The 18,920-nt window shown below is 39.6% G+C and overlaps 2 protein-coding genes across 3 annotated transcripts in view; both read left to right on the top strand.

Moving 5' to 3' along the window:
* Positions 1-4,277, top strand: part of LOC106918294 (matrix metalloproteinase-17-like) — a 47,976-nt gene extending 43,699 nt beyond the window's left edge. The window contains exon 9 of the mRNA XM_088011025.1: positions 1,947-4,277. Within this exon, the coding sequence (XP_087867151.1) occupies positions 1,947-2,272 (326 nt within the window). The 3' untranslated portion in view covers positions 2,273-4,277. The remainder of the gene's footprint in view (positions 1-1,946) is intronic.
* A 7,955-nt stretch (positions 4,278-12,232) lies between these two features.
* LOC106918297 (T-box-containing protein TBX6L-like) lies at positions 12,233-16,508 on the top strand. 2 transcript variants are annotated; one of them, XM_088010673.1, is made up of 9 exons: positions 12,233-12,269; positions 12,678-12,840; positions 12,966-13,068; positions 13,686-13,850; positions 13,950-14,096; positions 14,784-14,860; positions 14,997-15,070; positions 15,264-15,477; positions 15,638-16,508. In XM_088010673.1, exons 1-9 carry the CDS (start codon positions 12,233-12,235, stop codon positions 15,822-15,824), a joined length of 1,167 nt encoding a protein of 388 aa, XP_087866799.1. In that variant the 3' UTR covers positions 15,825-16,508. The 2 variants fall into 2 exon arrangements, with proteins under 2 accessions (XP_087866799.1, XP_014843405.1); XM_014987919.2 differs by lacking the exon at positions 12,233-12,269 and having other exon boundaries at positions 12,632-12,840; positions 15,620-16,508.
* Positions 16,509-18,920: the final 2,412 nt, after the last annotated feature.

The raw sequence follows: 18,920 nt of genomic DNA, 5'->3' as shown, positions 1-18,920 counted from the left end.
CAGATGACTTGGTGCATCTCAAAAATGCAGAACTCCACAGGATGAATGGAGGTCTAGTAAATTCTATAGCTATAAGCTCTAAGGCAGTTTTGACAGCTTGTGATTAACTTGTGTTCAATATATCTTAATTCAATGGGTTAGTAGGGGCCGGAGGCCAAACGCTGACTTTTGGGCACTCTCCAATGCAAATGTCACAGACCCCATAAAGCAAAATTATTGTGTAAAATTTGCTTTCACTGTGTGACGTGTGTTTGCCATTTAATTTCAAGGCAAAAGCGTGGCGTTATAAATCAAAGGCATCCGCCCTTACTCATCTCCCTTGCTGAGAAACTATTCACTCAAGTACTAAAGTGTTACAGACCTTGGATTTCTTCCAATGTGAGCTCTTACTGGTGAGAGGACATTTTTCATTTCGCTCCCATTGTTTATTTTGTGCACCCTTGTTAATGAAGCATACTATAATAAACCTGTTTATTTCCTGCTCTGCTTGTTTGGCTTAGTCAATAAGTTAATGGAGAAAATGTATGTGACTCAGTTGGCCTTGGCCAAGGCGGTTGACTTCCACTTAACACACTCTGTTTCAGCTCTATGGGAGAACGGATGAGTTATATCTCTGGTAAAACAGAGTTTATTAAATTTATCGGTCAGTGTGGGAGCTGTGGACCTAATTCCAGAAAAACATTCTTACAAAAAAAAAAGAACCAACTTTTGACTGTGGAATATTGACCTAAAATTCGACATCAGCACATCACATACTGGCACACAACAACAAAGTGGCATTTTCATCCACGGTGGACAGAGCCAGACTACATTTGGTATTTTGGCAACTCCAATTAACTTCAGTGCCCCAAGGTGAAAGAACAGACGGAGAGTTGAGTATATCAGTAACAGTCAGATGAAACATTGCAGTTATGAGGGGAAAATTGCCCATCAGGTTTGGCTTTGTTGGTCAGCTGGCCAAGAAAATTATCCAAATTTCTTTTACCCAAGCAAAGCTGCAGTGCTGTTCTTCAGATAAGAGGAACGTAGATAAAATTCTACAAAGGCAAACAGATACCCATGTATTGTATGTCTACTTGTTTTACTGTGTTTGTGATAGTGACATTGCCTTAATTAGGATTCTTCATACGTTCTTCTACTCAGGTATTTGGTGTTGATTGTTTGTTCCGGCTGGATGACAGCTGTGCTATAGTGCATCTAATGATGACATACAAAATACAAGCTTGTGAAAGCACATTATGTGTAACACTATCCTGTCTGGTGTGGCTATTATTTGTTGTATATCAGCTGAATAAAGGTTGTTCTTGAATTTGGGTTTTGCAACAAATCACTTTCACAATTTACTGGATTGTTTTTGCAATTTCATTGCAGACAAATGTAATCAGTGGCTCATTAATGTTAAGGTGGTTCATATGGAAAGAGTTGGAGGTGCAATTTATATTTATATATATATATATATATATATATATATATATATATATATATATATATATATATATATATATATATATATATATATATAGAAATATATATATATATATATATATATATATATATATATATATATATATATATATATATATATATATATAAGCTTAAGCTTGTATGTGCTATTTTGACCCCATGTGGACTGTAGAATATCCATAATGAATTAGAACTTGCACACCTAATTGTAATTTTTAAAAAAAAGATTGAATTTGCATGTTTAAAAATTATTCCATTCACAAAAAAAAAACATTTTAATAAAATCACATGTCCAAAAAATAGTTTTTGATATGCCTAAAGATGAAAATTCAGCAAATTTACATGTTTATATCAAGTTTGCTGTGATGTGATGTCATACTTTCAGAAATACTTATGCATATGTAAGAGACATGGCATTTTTAACTAATTAAACTTTAAATAACTTCACAGTAATTCAAACCCTCTATCTTCCCTCCCTTAAGGCTCAACATACTTCTTCAAGGGCAAGGAGTACTGGCGAGTGCCGGGCAGCGACATGGAGGCAGAGGCAGGATACCCTCACCTGATTGCCAAGGACTGGCTGCTCTGCACCGAGATGCAGTCAGACTCTCCGGACACAGAAGCCAAAAGCACGGAGACGAGGGTCAACGTGCACCGGCCCCCAGACCACGCAGAGAATGGATACGAGGTGTGCTCCTGCACCTCTGACACCGCCTCGCCTTTGGGCGTCCGGCCCAGCCCGTCATCGCTATGGCTACTGCCGCTTCTGTGGACGCTCTTTCTGAGCTTCTGCTCTGAACTGCTATGATGCTGAAGCACGGGACGAAGTTCTTTCAAGCGGACTGACCAATAATTAATGTTGACATGACACTTTTTGTAGCATTTTGCTCTTATTTTGCAGCTATTTATTCAGCATAGCTTTTTTTCCCCCCAGGTGGAGGGGTGTGGGTTTGCTGTCAGCAAAGGCACAGGTACCATATGACTTTTAATGCTTTGGCATTTTTAATAAAATGATCAACGACGTCTCAGCTAGAAAGGTTTTGCAAAACAAGCATTTTCAAGATTTGTTTTGCTTCCATGTGCACCTGGTTTACCTCAGTGAACTCTTACAGCATTAAGAGTTTATTCATTCAAAGCGTTCGTACGTGCAAAAGTGAGCCACGTTTCAATATATGGGGTAGAAAATCAATTTAATAGGTGGGAGGAATTAGAAAAATCCAAAACACCTAAACATTATACAGTCCTAAGTATTTCCCCTTACATATTTTTTCCTCTGTTTGATTATCTGACACACATCACTGGTTCTGGTCAAACAAATATGAACACCAGAAATAAATAGCCAAAGTATCTACAAAATGCAGTTATCAAAAGATGATTTCGTTTTCTTACATCATGAATTAACTTTGATAAGCCACATTTTTTATGGTTTAATATCCTTTAGTTGTTCCACCTTCAGGCAGCTACAACTCCCATTAAGCATTTAGCGTATTTGGCAATCTGTCTTTTATATCAGTGTGGAGAGATTTTCCCCCCACTTTTCTTTAAGCATTTTTTTTTTTAACTCAGCTACATTCGAGGTTTTCAGAGCATGAGCAGAATTTGTGGTTCCATCAATTGAAAAAAAACATCCAGTCCCCAAAGCAGTGAAGTAGTCACAGTTATGATGTTCTTTTCTGGAAATGCTATTAGTTCTATTCCATTTGTAAAAAAAACAGTATTATACATCTTGTGCTATTCCCAAAATGTTTTGGGGGGGATGAAGAAAACTGAGATGAGCCTTTGTGTTCTTGCTGGTCAGTAGTGGTTTATAAATTATCCAGTTGGATGCCATTTTTGACCATTCCTTTTTGATTGTTGAAAGGCAAATGAGGCCTGCATTGTGTTACATGTTGCTCTGGGCTCTTTTGTGAGTTCCTGGATTCAACCAGGAGCGAACTGTTCCATGTTTTTTGTTTTTTGGTTTTTGTTTTGTTTTTTCTGCGTTTGTGGACAATGGCTCACACTGTGTCCCAAAACCTCAAAAATGGTTTATAACCTGCCCCAGACTGATATATTTCAACGACTTTCATTAGATAAGAGCATAATGTGTTGCTTTACAAGATTTTTATTTATTTATTTTTTTACCTTACTTCATGCCTCGTCAAACTGAACCAACAACTGTGACCGGGAACATTGATGTGTGACAAAAATAACACAAAAACAGAAGAAAATCTGTAAACAAATTTTTGCAAAACTATAAATTCAGATTCTTGTCTTGCAAAGTGCTCCAGGCCTAAGACATTGACAACAAAGTTTAGGCATCTAATTTCAAAGGAAAATAATATTTTATTTGCACTTACATTTTTTTAAAGATATTTAAATCACTAAAAAACAAGAAAAACTTTCAAAGTGGACATTTGGGTAAATCTACAATTAATTCAAACATATATGAACCAACAGTTCCTCACTGCTTCTGAGGAGGATGAATGTTTGAAAGCTGCTCCTCCTGGTGGACCAGGTTTCCTCTCACCATAATCTGTTGTCGCCGCTTCAAACCGAGGACCTCCTGTTCATCTCCAACCTGCAAGCGTTTCTCGCAACCTCCCTGCTGTCAACTGAAGGTTCCATCTTCCTGCTTATTTTATTGCCTGCAGCTGCATCATTGTGGGTGCTGGATTTATTATTGCTGTAAAGATATATTTACCTATAAACTGATATATTTGACTGGAGATGTTTTTTGCAGCTATTGCATCACCAAGTGGACTGTGTATATTTTAAGCTGTGTTTTTAATGTATAATATTTTTGTAGAAAAATAATAAAATAATATAAACGACTCACGTTTGTGAATTCGTATTCATCTTGATTTCAATTTGAATTCATTTGAGCACACACACACATGCTCACGCACACACACACACACACACACATACCTACACACACACACACCTCTGGCTGTGTCAGCTGTTATTGGGTAGACTCAACCCAACCTCTACATGCACTAACGATGCTCATATGTAAACCTTTGGAGTTTCATTGTAGACTCAAGCAACTTATATCTCAACAATGTGCTTTTTGCATGTCAAATGTTCCCCAAAATCTTACAGTTTAACAATTATTAGAAGTTGCTGTATTTGATCCTGTACATACGTTTGTGTTTAGTGAAAAACCACAACAGGTTCAAACTTTTTCACTAAATTCACTGATGTTTTCATGTGGTAAATCCACCCTAGATGAAATGAATCGCTAAAAGTCCAAAAATAATTAGATTTATTCCCATGACAAACATTTTAAGCAGATGAAGATGACAAAAGCTGCTCTCCATCACTTTAATGTCCTTCCACTTTTTTCTAAGGCGATAACTGGTGCTTTACAAGAATGCACTGTAAATGGCACCATATCAGTCACACTGAAAGAGATCCGGTGACAGAATATTGTACAGAATGCCGATATTTCATAGGAATCAGAGGGGGAAAAAATGATACAAAAATATTTGCATGCTCTGACACATCCGACTTGTGCATCAAATTCAGCTAGATGTCAAGTGTTTCTAGATTTTTCAGGCATATAAAGCACAAATCAAAAACCTATAGTGAGAACCACAAGTTATTTCGATTCAACCATTTTAAGATTCCATCATTAATAACAAGTGCAGATTGTAGATGCCGATGAGCGGTAGCGTCATTAAGGATTTTTGAGTGTGTATTTTGCCCCACGGCTAGAAATTCAACCCAACCCTGCAAAATGCAGTCTCACAACTTTACTCCTTTAGAGGTAAAATTAAGTTTAAGAGTTTACAAAGTCACTCATTCACCGCTTCTGCCGACAGCAGCATGTTTTCCTTTCCTTCTCCTGACACACTCCACTGGTGTTAATTAACTGGTGGAGAGCACCTGTACCCACAGGCAAACACAGGGTGTTTGTGTGTGTGTTAGCAGATTCTTAATAATTTTCCTCAATAGGGAAAATTATTAAGAATCCACATATTACATTTAGAATAATTCAATATATTCGAGGGGAAATATATACTCAGTCTTTAACACTTTCACTGTCAGAGGCTTAAGAGGGGCAGGGCAGAACCAATCAATCACTTTGTAACTAAAATATTCAGAACTTGGCAAAATTGCATGCAAAGCCGAGAGCCTTGCAGTGGAACTGCTGACGGCACGGGGGTGGTGGAGGGTAGAGCAAACAGAAACAACGAGGCAGGAAAGTGCAGGAAAAATTGAAAGTCGGCATAATTCGTTGATATAGAAGTTAGACACAGACTTGCAAGCAAAAGGAAAACTGCAAGCCAGAAAGCAAAAACGACTAATAAACAGAGAAATGAGTGAAGCCAAAAATATGGAAGGCATGAAATGTGACCTCAGGAAAGATAAAAGCTATCTGACTGTTAGCACATGTAATCCTAGAGGCAGATGGAGAAAATGTTTTCACATGATGATGTTTTTTTTTCCCCCTAAGAAGTTTAAGATGACAATGTTGTAAACAAGGTATTTTTTTTTACCTTGTTAGCTAACGTAGTTGGTCATGAATATTAGATTGAGTAAACAGTACAGGTTTAAAAAAGATTCACAGAGACCATTTTTTGTTAAATTCATGAAGAACTTCATAAATTTTAGATCATATATTTTAGATGTATGATAAGATGCTGAGCCATGAAATTCAATAAATTTCTACATAAACTCAGTTTGAGTGTTTCTTGTTTGTGTATTGAAACCATAGAAACTGCACATAGAGCGGCTTGCAATGGCCAAGATCTTTGCTTTAAGGTAGGAACTTAAAGGTAAATCTAAATTACGGCTCAGTACGCTCTCTGGTTTTCAGGTCATGCTTTAGAAAATGTAAAATGCCAAATGCTAGGTTTATTTTTCCTTCTTTTAAATGACCCTAACAGAAACAGGGACTGAAAAATAAATCATCTTTACAGGTGAAATGGGCCGTAGCAGGCTATGTATATCACGGCAGAATTAGAAGACTGGAACCTTCACTTAGAGAACTGATAGCTTCACTTAGAAATTACACTTGAAACGTCAAAAAAAAAAAAAAAAGTTCCATTAAGTCTGAACTGGAAAAGTCTTGTTTTTGTTAGGAAGCTATAACAACGACATACAAGTCTTCAGTCAGGTTTGGTTTTAACCATGTGAAAAAAATAGCAACTCCACCCATTACAGCAGTGGGTGGAGTTATCACATAGTGGGTAGTACATTGGCCCCAGAGTCTGAAAAGTAGTGTGACATAATCTACACACAACACAAACAGAGAGTAAAAATGGGGGATATGTTGAAAACTCTGCTCAGTCTGCTTTTTGTCTAATTCAAAGAAGAGAGCCAAAAAGAAAACTGCATGGGAGGCAAATGCAGCAGAGAGATGGAGAGAAAGAGGGAAAGAGAGAGAGAGAGGGAGAGAGAGAGAGAGAGAGAAAGTTGCTATAGTGACGCAATCAGTGACTCAACTCCTTTAGCCAAAAAGTTAAAATGTTGAGTTTTCAGGCAAACATGGCTCTCTTGAAACCCCAGTGACGCAGGTTCTTAAACAGGGACTGGTACCACAGCTGCCACCAGTGGAAAACATTTCCAAACCAAGTAGACCTGACTCCGACCATGCTGAGAAAAGGACCAGACCACATCCATAACCCGGAGAATCCAGGGGACTCTATTTGCTTGGTTTGGGAATGATGAAAAAAATGTCACTCCTTCATTTGATTCGGTTCACTTTTTTTCTGCAGTTTTTCTGCTATGGGACAGAATGAAGAAAAAAATCCATCACCTCTGACTGACTTGTTGACAGTGAAAACAAGCAAAGGTGCAACAACAAGTTTGTGGATTTGAGTTTTTTTTTTTTGTTTTTTGAGTGAGAAATGCTAGGAAACCCATTGCTATTGGCTTGTGTTGATAATTGTTGCTAGCCTGGTCGTGTCAAACAAATTCCACTAGATTTTAGCTTGGAACTAATGCATCTTTATATTTGCTTGGCCAACATTTATCCCACCCTGATCCCAATGATGGTGAGGTCCAGACATATCTTTAACCAAAGACGTATTCTGAGCAACCCCCCCCCCCCCCTGTGTCAGTCTCATGTTATGCTCAGTTGGTTGTTTCTCTGCTTGCAGATACAATGTTAAGATTTGGGCTCTAAGGGATGACCCCTTAACGAAGTCTGGGTGGCATTCTTTGGGGAGAGGAGCAGCTGTCGCTCTCGTTGCCCATTCAGCTCTCCGTCTGCCCTCAAATGCACATCAAAGCGGGACCCCTGAAGTCGGCGCAGGTGCTGAATAAACAGCGCTGTCCTCTGAACGGCTGACAAAGAGCGACATTTGAGTTGCAGGAGATTGTTTGAGGTAATGGGGTTTTGGGGGCGCTTGTATAAATGAATACTAAGTGGAAGAAACTCACAATCCTTGCTCATAAGATTCGACATAAAACAGCTGACTCCCTATTAGCCTCTGATAGTATGCTTTAAATAATGATCACCACAGGTATGGAAATTTATTTAAATGTGCGAAGGCACCTCTGGCGGTGCACGGAGCCTTTCCTTTAATCGGAAACGGCACCTGAAGGCCCGCGGCTGCTGTTATCACTGGCAGGGCTCCTGTAGGCCGGGTAGAGCCAATCGATCAGTCTGAAGAGAAGCAAACGAAGGCTGAAATATTTGCTGCTGGAGCAATTTCCTGTGAAACCAGTGTTGGTGTAAAAGGGTGTAACACTGTTAATTGTGGGATACAATACTCACAGGAAGAATTTTCTTGATATAAACGAGGCCTTTCCGTAGCAGTCATTCTGTTGTTAAAATAAACAAAAATCAAACGAGCAGAAATGTTGTCTTCGTGTAAATATAACTGTGAAATTTGATTGTTTTGATTGTATGACATTAATTTGTCCAACTAAAAACTATTTTTGGACTTTTGTATTTGGTAAAACTATAGACTTAAAAAAATACAAATTTCCTACGTGAAAATAGAGTAACAACCGTAATCTCTACAAATACTTCTTTCCATGTTTTCTCTGTGTTGTGCTGCCCCCTGCTGGTTACAACGTGAATATTTATACCTGTTACAGTTCTTTTCTTTCCCCTTGAATTTCACTATTTCTTTCTAGCAACATTTATTGTAAACTTCCACTTGATCTCCAGTATTTGGTAGCACAGATGATACAAAAATACATGTAGAAGGTATTTGTGTTTTTTATTGTAATGTCAACATTAAGCTCCACTGTTCTGCTCATACCTTTCTGTCCGTGTTCATCACTGGATACACCGACAAGGTTTCTAACACAGTGACACATCATCATCATCATCATCATCATTATCATTCACAGGTCTCTTTCAGCCAGCCCTTTTTTATGTCAGGAAACTTTTTTTTTTTCTGCTAACTGTTGTCTTCACATAATGATTTATCAAAGCACTGCGTCAACTGGCTTTGTTTGTCTGTCCAGTGAGAACCTTCCTGGACAGACTATGTTTGACTGGATTATCAGAACAATAAAAGTCTATATGACATGAGATATCAACATAATTAAATTGTATTAATCAATCGAAGCCTATTGTAGGCCTAATCCTGAAGTTTAGTGTTGCATACTATTTAGTGATGTCTTAATAATTTCCTTGCAATTGTTTTTGACTCTTGCTAACACTTTTTTTATCTGGCCCTGTTGTTGGAATAACTGCTTGGGTTGAAAGGGTTTTTCTCTACATACGCCAACGTCCCAAAGTCAAAACATCCCTGTTAGGTTAACCAGGGATTCTAATTCACTCTTCGGAACAATGTTTGCATGCATTGCTGTGTGTCCCTGTGATGGATGGACTGCTGAGTGGTCCTTGTCCAGAGTGTAGCTTATTGACCTCAGGAGATAAGCACCTTCTTTGCTGCAACCCTGACAAGGAATAATAGACACAGTGGTTTGTTGCCTGATGTCTATTTTTCAGGATTATGCACTGTAGAGATGCTGTCACTTGTGCTCATTAAATACATATTATAATTAAATATGTGTATCTTATATCAATAAAACTAATTAGGCTGTGAAGAGGGAGTCGACTAAGGCTGCAGCCACTCCTCTTGGTGGTGGCTGATGCATAACTTAACAGCCATTAGCAAAGTGCAGCAAACGATACTGAATATTTTTAGAAGCATAAATGCTGACAGAAATAATACTTCTGTTATAGAGAAGTGCAAAATAACAAATAACAAACCCACTTTGTTAAGCATTGCAGCGTAGCTGTACCCTCAAGATAGAGAGTTAGAAAAGTACGTCTCATTAACCGTTTCTACAGAAATCACACTATAGCCATTTACCTACTTCCTGTTTATGTACAAGCTAGCATTAGCATGGCCACACAGCTATCCTCAAGATGGGGTCAGAAAAGTGGCAGTACAAAAAACCATTAAACTGTCTTTATTAAAACCTCAATTTAATCCTCCGTTGTTTCAAATCTATGTTCAAACTGCTTTGTTCAGGGTCTTCCAGCAGGTGGCATTAACAGCAAATAAAGATTTAAGTGAACCTTTCCTGTGATTGCTCAGCCTTTTTTCTGTTCTCTGAAATGTGTTTGCCAACTCTGATGTATCACATTGTGCTTACAGTAATTACTAGGGAGTTTCAATGAACATATTAATCTAGAATGGACGTGCTCGAGCCTGTTTTACTCTTTAGACTTTGCCGATTCCTGTTTTTAGCTGCACCAAACTGCAGCTTTTGGTCATATGATTTTTCTTTTTTGAAACATGTTGGACATCCTGTTTTTTGGTGACCCTCACTTTCACTTTGACGTTTGGTGGCTCATTCAGAGCTTTCATTATTCTATTATGATCAATTATCATTTCAGATCGATTAGCCAAACCATCATCTGTTGCCAATCTCCATTGTGGTTCGGAGAATAAAAAAAAAAACAAATTCTCACCCACATCTGCCTCTTTCTCTGTAAATTAAATGTTTTTTTTTTTTTCTGGAACACTTCAGCATTTCAGAAGCTTCCAAACTTTTTCATTCAAACTGCATCCAAAGATGGTGAACCAAACACACCCCACATCTGACGCTCTACCAAAACACACAACCTATGCTCTGCATCTTCTAACTGCAGCTTAACATGCTACCACAGCATTTCCTGTGTTATAAGATACTTTGAGTGCAGCGGCTTCTGACGCAGCCGAGCATGCAGAATAAATATAACAAAGAATAGCCGTAACCCAGGGGATTGCAACAAAATGATGTTTCATCTTCACAATTTAGCTACACAGTTTGTGGAATGTAGACAAAACATTTCATGCATTGCTCTTAAAACAATCTTATTTTTTTTCCTTTTCTTTTCTTCACTCTGTCTGACAGAACATCATTAGCAGAGGCAGATGCGATTGCATAGTTGAAGAGGTGACACCCGCCACAGGCTGGAACAGAACAAATTCCATCTTCAGGCCTAAAGTTGATTCAGGCAGGAGAGGAATGTTCCAACTTGTCTTTCCTTGAAACCAAAAGTTCTTGTTAGGACACCAAGTCAGCGTCTTAGTAATTCAAAGGATACTCTAAAATGTAGAGAATGTGCTTTTCGCAGCAGTCATACAACAACGTAATTCATTGCTACAACAGAACTGCATCAGGTTTTATGCTTTAAAAACCTCACCCAAGGCAAGAGATGTTTTCTTGAGAAAGATAAATTTTATTTTAGATGAATACTCTTGGTCTGCTTTAATCATATACCCACATCTGTAATCTTATGAAAAAGTAAGTAGACCCAAAGGATCTTTTTTTTAAAGGTTGAAGCGACGCTAGTAGACAATGCATCTATGATTATAATGCATATCAAAACTCTTCTAGGGAGGTTCAATGTTAAAGCACCATACTAAAGTAAATGTATTGAGAATAAGACCTATGGATGATCAGTCATTCTTCACCAGTTCATGTTTTAATACACTATTACAAGTTGGTCAGTACCTCTGAGGCTCAAGGTGAGTCTTTCAGAAAATATTTTAAATCGGACTGTAAAGATTTTAACATAAAGATCAACTCATTCTTGCATACAATCCTGCCTTTGTCCCCTTCCTCTTCTCACCCATCCTTGTGAACTGGCTTTTAAGCAGGAGAGAGGCTGCTCTCCTCCCCACGATACTTGAAAGATATGAGGATGCAGACATGGGGGATGGATGTGGTGAGGCCATTTGGCGGGATAAGCAGAGTTAGCCATTATCAAGGCCAGACCTGAAACTTCAGCTGCCTCTGTGATTTCACATCCTGCACCCAATACGCATTCAAAGCAGCAGGGAAGAGGCCTTCCTGTTCCTCGGAAAGTTTTAAAAGCCAGATCACTTCGAGTCTTTGCATTCTCAGCATTGCAAATAATAAAGCTCCTTGCAAGAGTATTCAGTTTGGTTCAGTTTACTTATACAGCTTCAGATCCCAACATGTTATCTCAAGGCTGGATATTTTTTTCAATAATCTAATGCTGCTTATAACCTCTCCACAGCTTTATCCTTGACATGTCCCCAGTGTTTCTTGGTCTCCTTGATGACGTTTGTGCACCAATATTCCCTAACAATCCTCTGAGGCACCAGCTGTATCTCTAATAAAAATCAGCACTGTGCATTGTGTTTGAATTTGCACAGAACAAGTATTTTTCCCAAATGCCTCCTCTGTCCCTCTCCCTGATTTTCTGTTGCCCCTCCAGGCGGGTTAGACCACACCTATTCAGTGATGACCAATCAAGTCTAACCTTTCCCAGACCTCTCCAGGATAGAAGTCCCTGAAGTATCCCAACCCTATTCAAATATTTGAAAGCAGTGTTTCCCCTGTGGTTTGGTTGGTGATGATAACAGCGCGATGCAGTAACAATCCAAACATCTCTGGTAAGATGGATTTTTGAAAGGATGAATATGCATTTTAAGCATGCTCTCTGACACTGACCCTACGTGTTTCAACTAATACTGATTTTGTTATACATTTGGCTTTAAAGTAATTGTATAATTAACTCTTTATTTTTTACATTTTTATCCCAAAAAAGCTGCTTAACTACACAATTATTTTCATGTCTTACTAACCTGATCAAAATTTTATTGAAACTTATCAGGATTTAAGTACAAACAGTTTAGACAAATGCCAGTTTAGCAGACTTTGCGAGACATTTTGCATATTACACAAAATCTTCTGCACTGCAGTTAAGACATTTAGGTCATTCGGACGACAAATGTAGCTAATATACTTTTGCACGAATTATTTTCACTTTTCTTGTCAATTTATTTCTGCACTTCTTACCGATTCTCCAGCAGATCCAAGACTGAATCCTGGTATGCCGCTGTCTTCATCAGCCGCTAACTCTTACCAGCAGGGCTGCATCCGGATGACCCTGGAGGACTCGGAGCTATGGAAGTCTTTCCACACCGTTGGAACGGAGATGATAATAACCAAACATGGAAGGTAGTGAGCTTCTCCAATGAACTCTAATTTATGCAGCCTTCTGTTTTAAAGAAGAAAACATTTGCAAAAAATATATATATAAAAAAAAAAACAGCTAAAGCAACTTCTAACACTGTTTATCTTAGGAGAATGTTTCCACACTGCAGCATAAGCCTATCTGGGCTTCAGCCTTTTGCAAATTATGTCGTCATGGTGGATATCATCCCTGCAGACAATCTCAAATACAAGGTATGATCATATTCAACACATCCCCAGCATGTTCTTTTTCTCCCCTCTCCCTGTGGATTTAAACCCACCAGGCTGCAGAATATAAGAGACAGCAGTTGGCAGTCAGACACAGTTCTGCCCTGTCTGCCTGCGACCGTTCACTGCCGCATATCAAAGCCTTTCATTGCTTCCTGTTTGTGCACTCCCGGCTGGAAGCCCAATCAATTAGCATCCCGGCCTCATTCACAGTCGATGAACGGGGAGCAGTCTGCCATCCCATACATTCAGCAGCCCCTGTCGTTTTTTCGCAGCCCATTTGGTCGAAGCGGTTGCTGTCAACACGCACTTGAAGACAGTGTAGTGCAAATCAGACCTCTCCAGGAGAGCTTTGGGGGGGTGGGGGTGGGGGGGGGCGAATGGAGGGTCTGTGAAGATCAAGATGTAAAACTGAGTGATTACTTTCCTTTAGAGAAATAAAAGTATTGTCAGAGTCCTGGAAATATGCCAACATTAAGAGAAATTAAAATGGATTTTTTTTTTTTGGCTACTTGGAGCATCTTGACTAATTACTGATATCCTGAGGTCTCTCATGTGGTAATGCTGGACCTCTCCCTCCCCCCACATCTGTCTCTCTGTAGTGGAAGAAGGAGCAGTGGGAGGTCGCAGGAAAGTCTGAGCCCCAGCCCCCATGTCGGACATACATTCACCCGGACTCCCCGGCTGTAGGAAGTCACTGGATGAAGCAGTCGTTGTCCTTCCTCAAGATGAAGCTCACCAACAACACCTTGGATCAGCATGGTCATGTAAAAACACAGTTTCACACCTTAAATCTTAATAGATATAACATTAAACTCTCCTTATGCTGAGTGACTTATTCTCACTTTCCTTGTTTTGCCTTTTAGATTATCCTCCACTCCATGCATCGTTACTACCCACGGTTTCATGTGATACAGGCGGACAGTCCACACACTGTGTGTTGGGGATCGTTTCAGACCTTCTCGTTCCCAGAGACGGTTTTCACAGCTGTTACCGCTTACCAAAATCCAAAGGTACCAAAAAGACATCACGTCCTTCCCATGCACGGTGCATAAAACAAGTATGTAGAGACCATCTGAACCTTTTATCTGAAAGTATCAAGAATCTGAACATGGCCAAGTTGGTGCACATACACAAGGAATTTCACTTTGGTTGCACGGTGCTTCCTGACATTTTAAATATAAATGTATAAATAACATTTTTGGGAGATATTTTTTTCTTATATATGCAGAGTTTTTACAAAAGAGGAAAACAGGTTTAAATTAGTGCAAACATTCATGGAATCAATGTGGAAATGCTGGTTAGTTTTCATCGGAGAGACAGCCTGGGGAAAGAAGTCGTCTCTGTGGCGACTTATTTTTCGCAAATAACAATTTTCCGTGCTTACCTATAAGTAAACGTCCAAACAGTTTGTGTCCAGGATGTGTGTGGTCTACAGCGATGTTATCTGCCCTGTTTTGACCTGTACAAGTCACAGATGGAGAGAAAGTCAGGGCTGATGGTTCCCTCTGTAGGTCTGGTTGTTTGTTGCAGTTTGGATTCATTCGGAGCCGAACCACACAGTGATAGATAGATGTGCACAAACCAGACTGAATGATGGCCGTTTGGAAGATGGGCAGCAGATTTTATGATTTGCTTCACATTTGTATGGCTGTTTCCTACGAATGCAATGGGATTTATTTTCTCCTGTCTTTGTTTAGATTACCAAGCTGAAGATTGATCACAATCCATTTGCAAAGGGATTTAGGGAAGGAGGAACCCATTCCCACAGTAAAAGGTACATGTTTTGGCATTTTATCAGACATTAGCAGCTGCCTCTTCAGGTATTTTTCTCTGCCTGTATGTGTCCTTAAGAGTTTCTGGTAAAATTACAGTAATTATGACACTACTGTGTTTTTCGGGGGGGTTTTCAGATGCCGTTCAAATAAAGGTTCTCCTGCAAAAAAGTACATAGAAGACAAGAAAAGTCCTTCTCACAGTGCTGCAGGTATTTTCTTTTTCATCTTACCCAAATAAACTGATTACAAACTGTTGCTAATGCACCAAATTAGTCATGTACTGTGATTACAATAGGTTCCCTGCAGAGCTGGCGACCTGCGTTCAAACCTCAGGCTATGAAATGACCACAAGGTAGCGTGGATGAATATATCTCACAAACAGACGCTGTATTTCCTCGTCAGGCCTGCAGAGGATGCCCTCTACCTCTCAGTCAGCACAGGTCAGAAAGAAGCCAGCCTCCACACAGCAGTCACCGAAGGCGGGTCACCTTTCCCCCTGGGCCCCGGAGCAGGACTTGTCAGAGAGCATCCACACTGAGCGCCAGGAGCAGCGGGAGTACGACTACGGCGGCGAAGAACAGCTGGTGCCTGCATCCACCTCCTACCAACCTTACAGGTTTGAAAATCTAATATAGGTGACAAATAAGCATCCAGTCATGATAGTATACGATGACAAGCAACACCAATACACAGAAATAGCTAACTAAATGCCAGCATGTTCTGTATAACATGTTACTGGATCTGTTTCTTCCCTTCAGATCAGTGGAGTACCCCAGATTCCCGTTGCCTCCCAGGAACCGAGATCCCACAGAGGCGCTGCTCCTCCACGCGCCGCCTCATCCTCTCTCCACGTCGGAGCCCGGCACCCAGCAACAGGAATGCCGCTACGGCAACCAGCAGGGCCCCCACAGCAACCCAGCAGACTGGAGCCAGTACCCGCTGTTCTCCTATTCCTGCTGGTGAACTTGGACACCGTTCAGTCACGGCCTAGTCAGAAGAGGGCCTTCAACTACATTTGGATACAGTTAAATAAATTTGACAAACTTTGAAAAGAATTGCCTTTGTTTTTTATCTTTTTTTTTCTCCAGTTAGGAATGCTGGTGACATTCTCCCACATTTCTTCCATATTGCACAACACTGCTTGCAGAAAGTGTTGCCTTTTCAACAGTTTGTGAGGCTGCGTTCCTGCTCAGTTTGAGCCACACGTCGGTGACATTTTTATTTAGCGGGTGACTTTTGAAGGTGATTGGCTTCACTGAAACCGAACACAAAGGTTTCAGGTTCAGTATTTGCAATTTGGAAATTTTCAATACTTTTCTGGCCACTTCACAATTTCTGTTGATCTACACAGTTTACTAAAGTTTGAGGTTGTGATGAGACAAAATGTGAAGAAATTTAAATACAAAGCACTGTTTGGCTTTACATTATTGGCTTTATTTTGGATTATTAACATGAGGGGTGTTTAATGGAACATGCTTTGGGTTAAATCTGTTTCTTGACCACTAGCATTCAGAATGTATTCAGCCTGCTGAGCTGCCACTCTGTTCTGAAGTCTAAAGCTAGATAGGCAAATGAAATGTGCTGATTTGTATCACACCTACATGATGGGTGATTGTACAACCGCTTCAAAACAATAAAACCAGAAAATGTCTATTAAGCATTAACTCAAAATAGTTTATGTTTGTTAACATGCTAGTAGGCGTGAAGGTGCCATCATAGACCCTCTGCAACAATCAGATGCTAAGGTTTTATTTCTTCAACCATACATCTACCTCACTGGCTAAACTTCTCTTTCATTCAGTTATGATTAATAATGTTTGGTATTGTTTATGTTTTATTCACGGCTTTCTTTGCAAGTCACACCAAGCTCCCGTTTTCATTTCTGCCGACACCTGCAACAGAACCATATTACAAGCTAAGCTGTCATCCTGTGCCACCTAAATCTATATTTGATATTCAACAACTACCTAACTTCTCAGAGGCAATGGCAACTGGCAAGAGTATTGATTTGATGCAAACTGATGGGTCAGTGGATGCGATTTTGTGCATGTTTTCACTAACGAGGTGACGTTTGCAAGTCACGCAGTCATCTCAAGCCGCGCTGCTGCCTTAAATGTGACTTTTGTCTAACTGTTGAGGATAAATCAAACGTACCCTAAGGATTATTTAAGCTGCAAAACGTCCAGCTGTATTGTGCACTCTATTTGCCTGCTTTTCTGCTTTGTTCTCTTCAGCTCCTCCACCACCAACCCAACCCAACCTCATCTCTTTGGCTTCCAAAGTCAGAGACCACCTCCCCACTTCCCGGTATGTTGACCAGGATGATTTAAGTTTGAGTTGACTATGAAATACAAAAGAAAATAAAAAATAAATGCTTCATAAATTCCCCCAAAAAATGTTTTTATAGAAAGGAGAAACCGAGTAGCTATTAGTGCCTTCACATTTTAGATATCGCAAAAAAAGACCTATACTAAAATCTTCTGTGTAAAAGCAAGATGCAACATAACACTACTGAGGCTTGAGGACGCATAAAAGCAGTTAGATTCTCCCAAAGCAAAGCATCTGACCTGAGAAAGAGATGACAGACAGCTCAACGTGGAGTCGCCCTCACGCTCTGGCATTCTACCCCCAGCAGACGGCCGGAACGTCTGCCACCGTAAATGTTTCACAAGATGGAGAAGAGAAGCTCTATCTGGGACACACACAGAGCCTCAGGGAACTGGGTTGCTACAGAAGATATTCTAAAGCACATTCACTGGCATGTTTTTCGGTGAAAGCCATTACTTTTAACATCGTTGTATACAAAGTGCTTTCAGAGAAGCATCAGCTACGGAGGGCATTTGGTTTTAGTCACTTGATGAGTTTGAGGGTTTAACAAAAAGACATGGCGGCTCGTGAATAAGAGGGAGTTTGATTACACAATGGTTGTGTAACTGTTTGGTGTTCCAGAAATGAAGTTCCTCACGAAAGTATTCACACCCCTGTTCCAGATTTTGTCATATTTTCACAGCAGACTTCAACGTATTCTATTAGATTTTCATGTTATAGTAGCGTATCAAATAATACTTATCTTTCTTTTACCAAATAATCTGAAAATGCAGTTTTTCTTTACTAAATGAAATCCAAAGCAACCAATTCCCTAAACTCTGGAGCTGCAGACATCTGGAGATCGGCCTTCATGGAAGAGGAGCACGGTGAGAGCCACTGTAAACTGAAAGCCATTATGAAAACCTGCTTGCATGTTTCCTCAAGTCATGAAGGGAAACACAGAAAACATGTGAAAGAAGGTTCTCTGGTTATGCAAGACAAATATTGAACTTTTTTTTTAGTTCACATGCAAAATGCTACATGTGGAAGAAAACTAACAGATCAGCAAGAACAGACAGTCCTCTCCATGAAATACGGTAGTGGCAGCATCATGATGTGGGGAAGCATTTCTTTAGAAACTACAGGCAGAGTTCATATTTTCAGAATGTCAGATTTGAGAACTTTAAGAATACTTATGATTTTCCAGCAGACTGCATAGTTACAGTTGTTACAGTTACAGACACTAACAGTACATCGCGGTTCAAAGTTTTACTTCATCATCCCATAAAACTAAATAGTATGAACTGGATTTGAAGCACCCTGTAAAAAAAATCCCCGACTTTTTTTAGCACTTTTCTGTCAGGAAGAGCTACAAGTGAAAAAGTGTACAGACTATCAGCTTCAAGCTCATACAGTGACAAAGTCAGACTCAACTTTTATGACGACACCTCTGGTAAACATATTTATAAACCAGGCTATATAATTTGAACTTCCTCTTGTTGCAAAGTGTGCAGAAAACAAGTCAACCCCTTGACAAGGTTAGCTTGGAGGAGTGAAAATGAACATTCATAACATCTCCAATCTCCACTCTTACATTTGTGGTAGGGATTTATATTTTCAGTTCTATTTTTTACCTTAATTTTGACTTTACTCATTCATTTCCATGTAATACACAACTACAAAAGCAAAATCCAAAGTCCTGTTCATATTTCTGTACAGTAACCTTGCATCACTTGGTCAAATTGCATGTTC

The sequence above is a fragment of the Poecilia mexicana genome, unplaced genomic scaffold, assembly GCF_051168715.1.
Source record: "Poecilia mexicana isolate PSO_F unplaced genomic scaffold, ASM5116871v1 scaffold_12, whole genome shotgun sequence".
Lineage (NCBI taxonomy): Eukaryota > Metazoa > Chordata > Actinopteri > Cyprinodontiformes > Poeciliidae > Poecilia > Poecilia mexicana.
This window is presented reverse-complemented; position numbering and strand designations above follow the sequence as displayed.

Excerpts from the sequence above, each read along its gene's own strand:
- LOC106918297 (XM_088010673.1), top strand. The coding sequence starts at position 12,233 with ATGATAACAGCGCGATGCAGTAACAATCCAAACATCT. Across the intron at positions 12,270-12,677 it reads CAGTAACAATCCAAACATCT|CCGATTCTCCAGCAGATCCA; the intron begins CTGGTAAGATGG and ends CTGCACTTCTTA. Across the intron at positions 14,861-14,996 it reads ACCCATTCCCACAGTAAAAG|ATGCCGTTCAAATAAAGGTT; the intron begins GTACATGTTTTG and ends GGGGGTTTTCAG.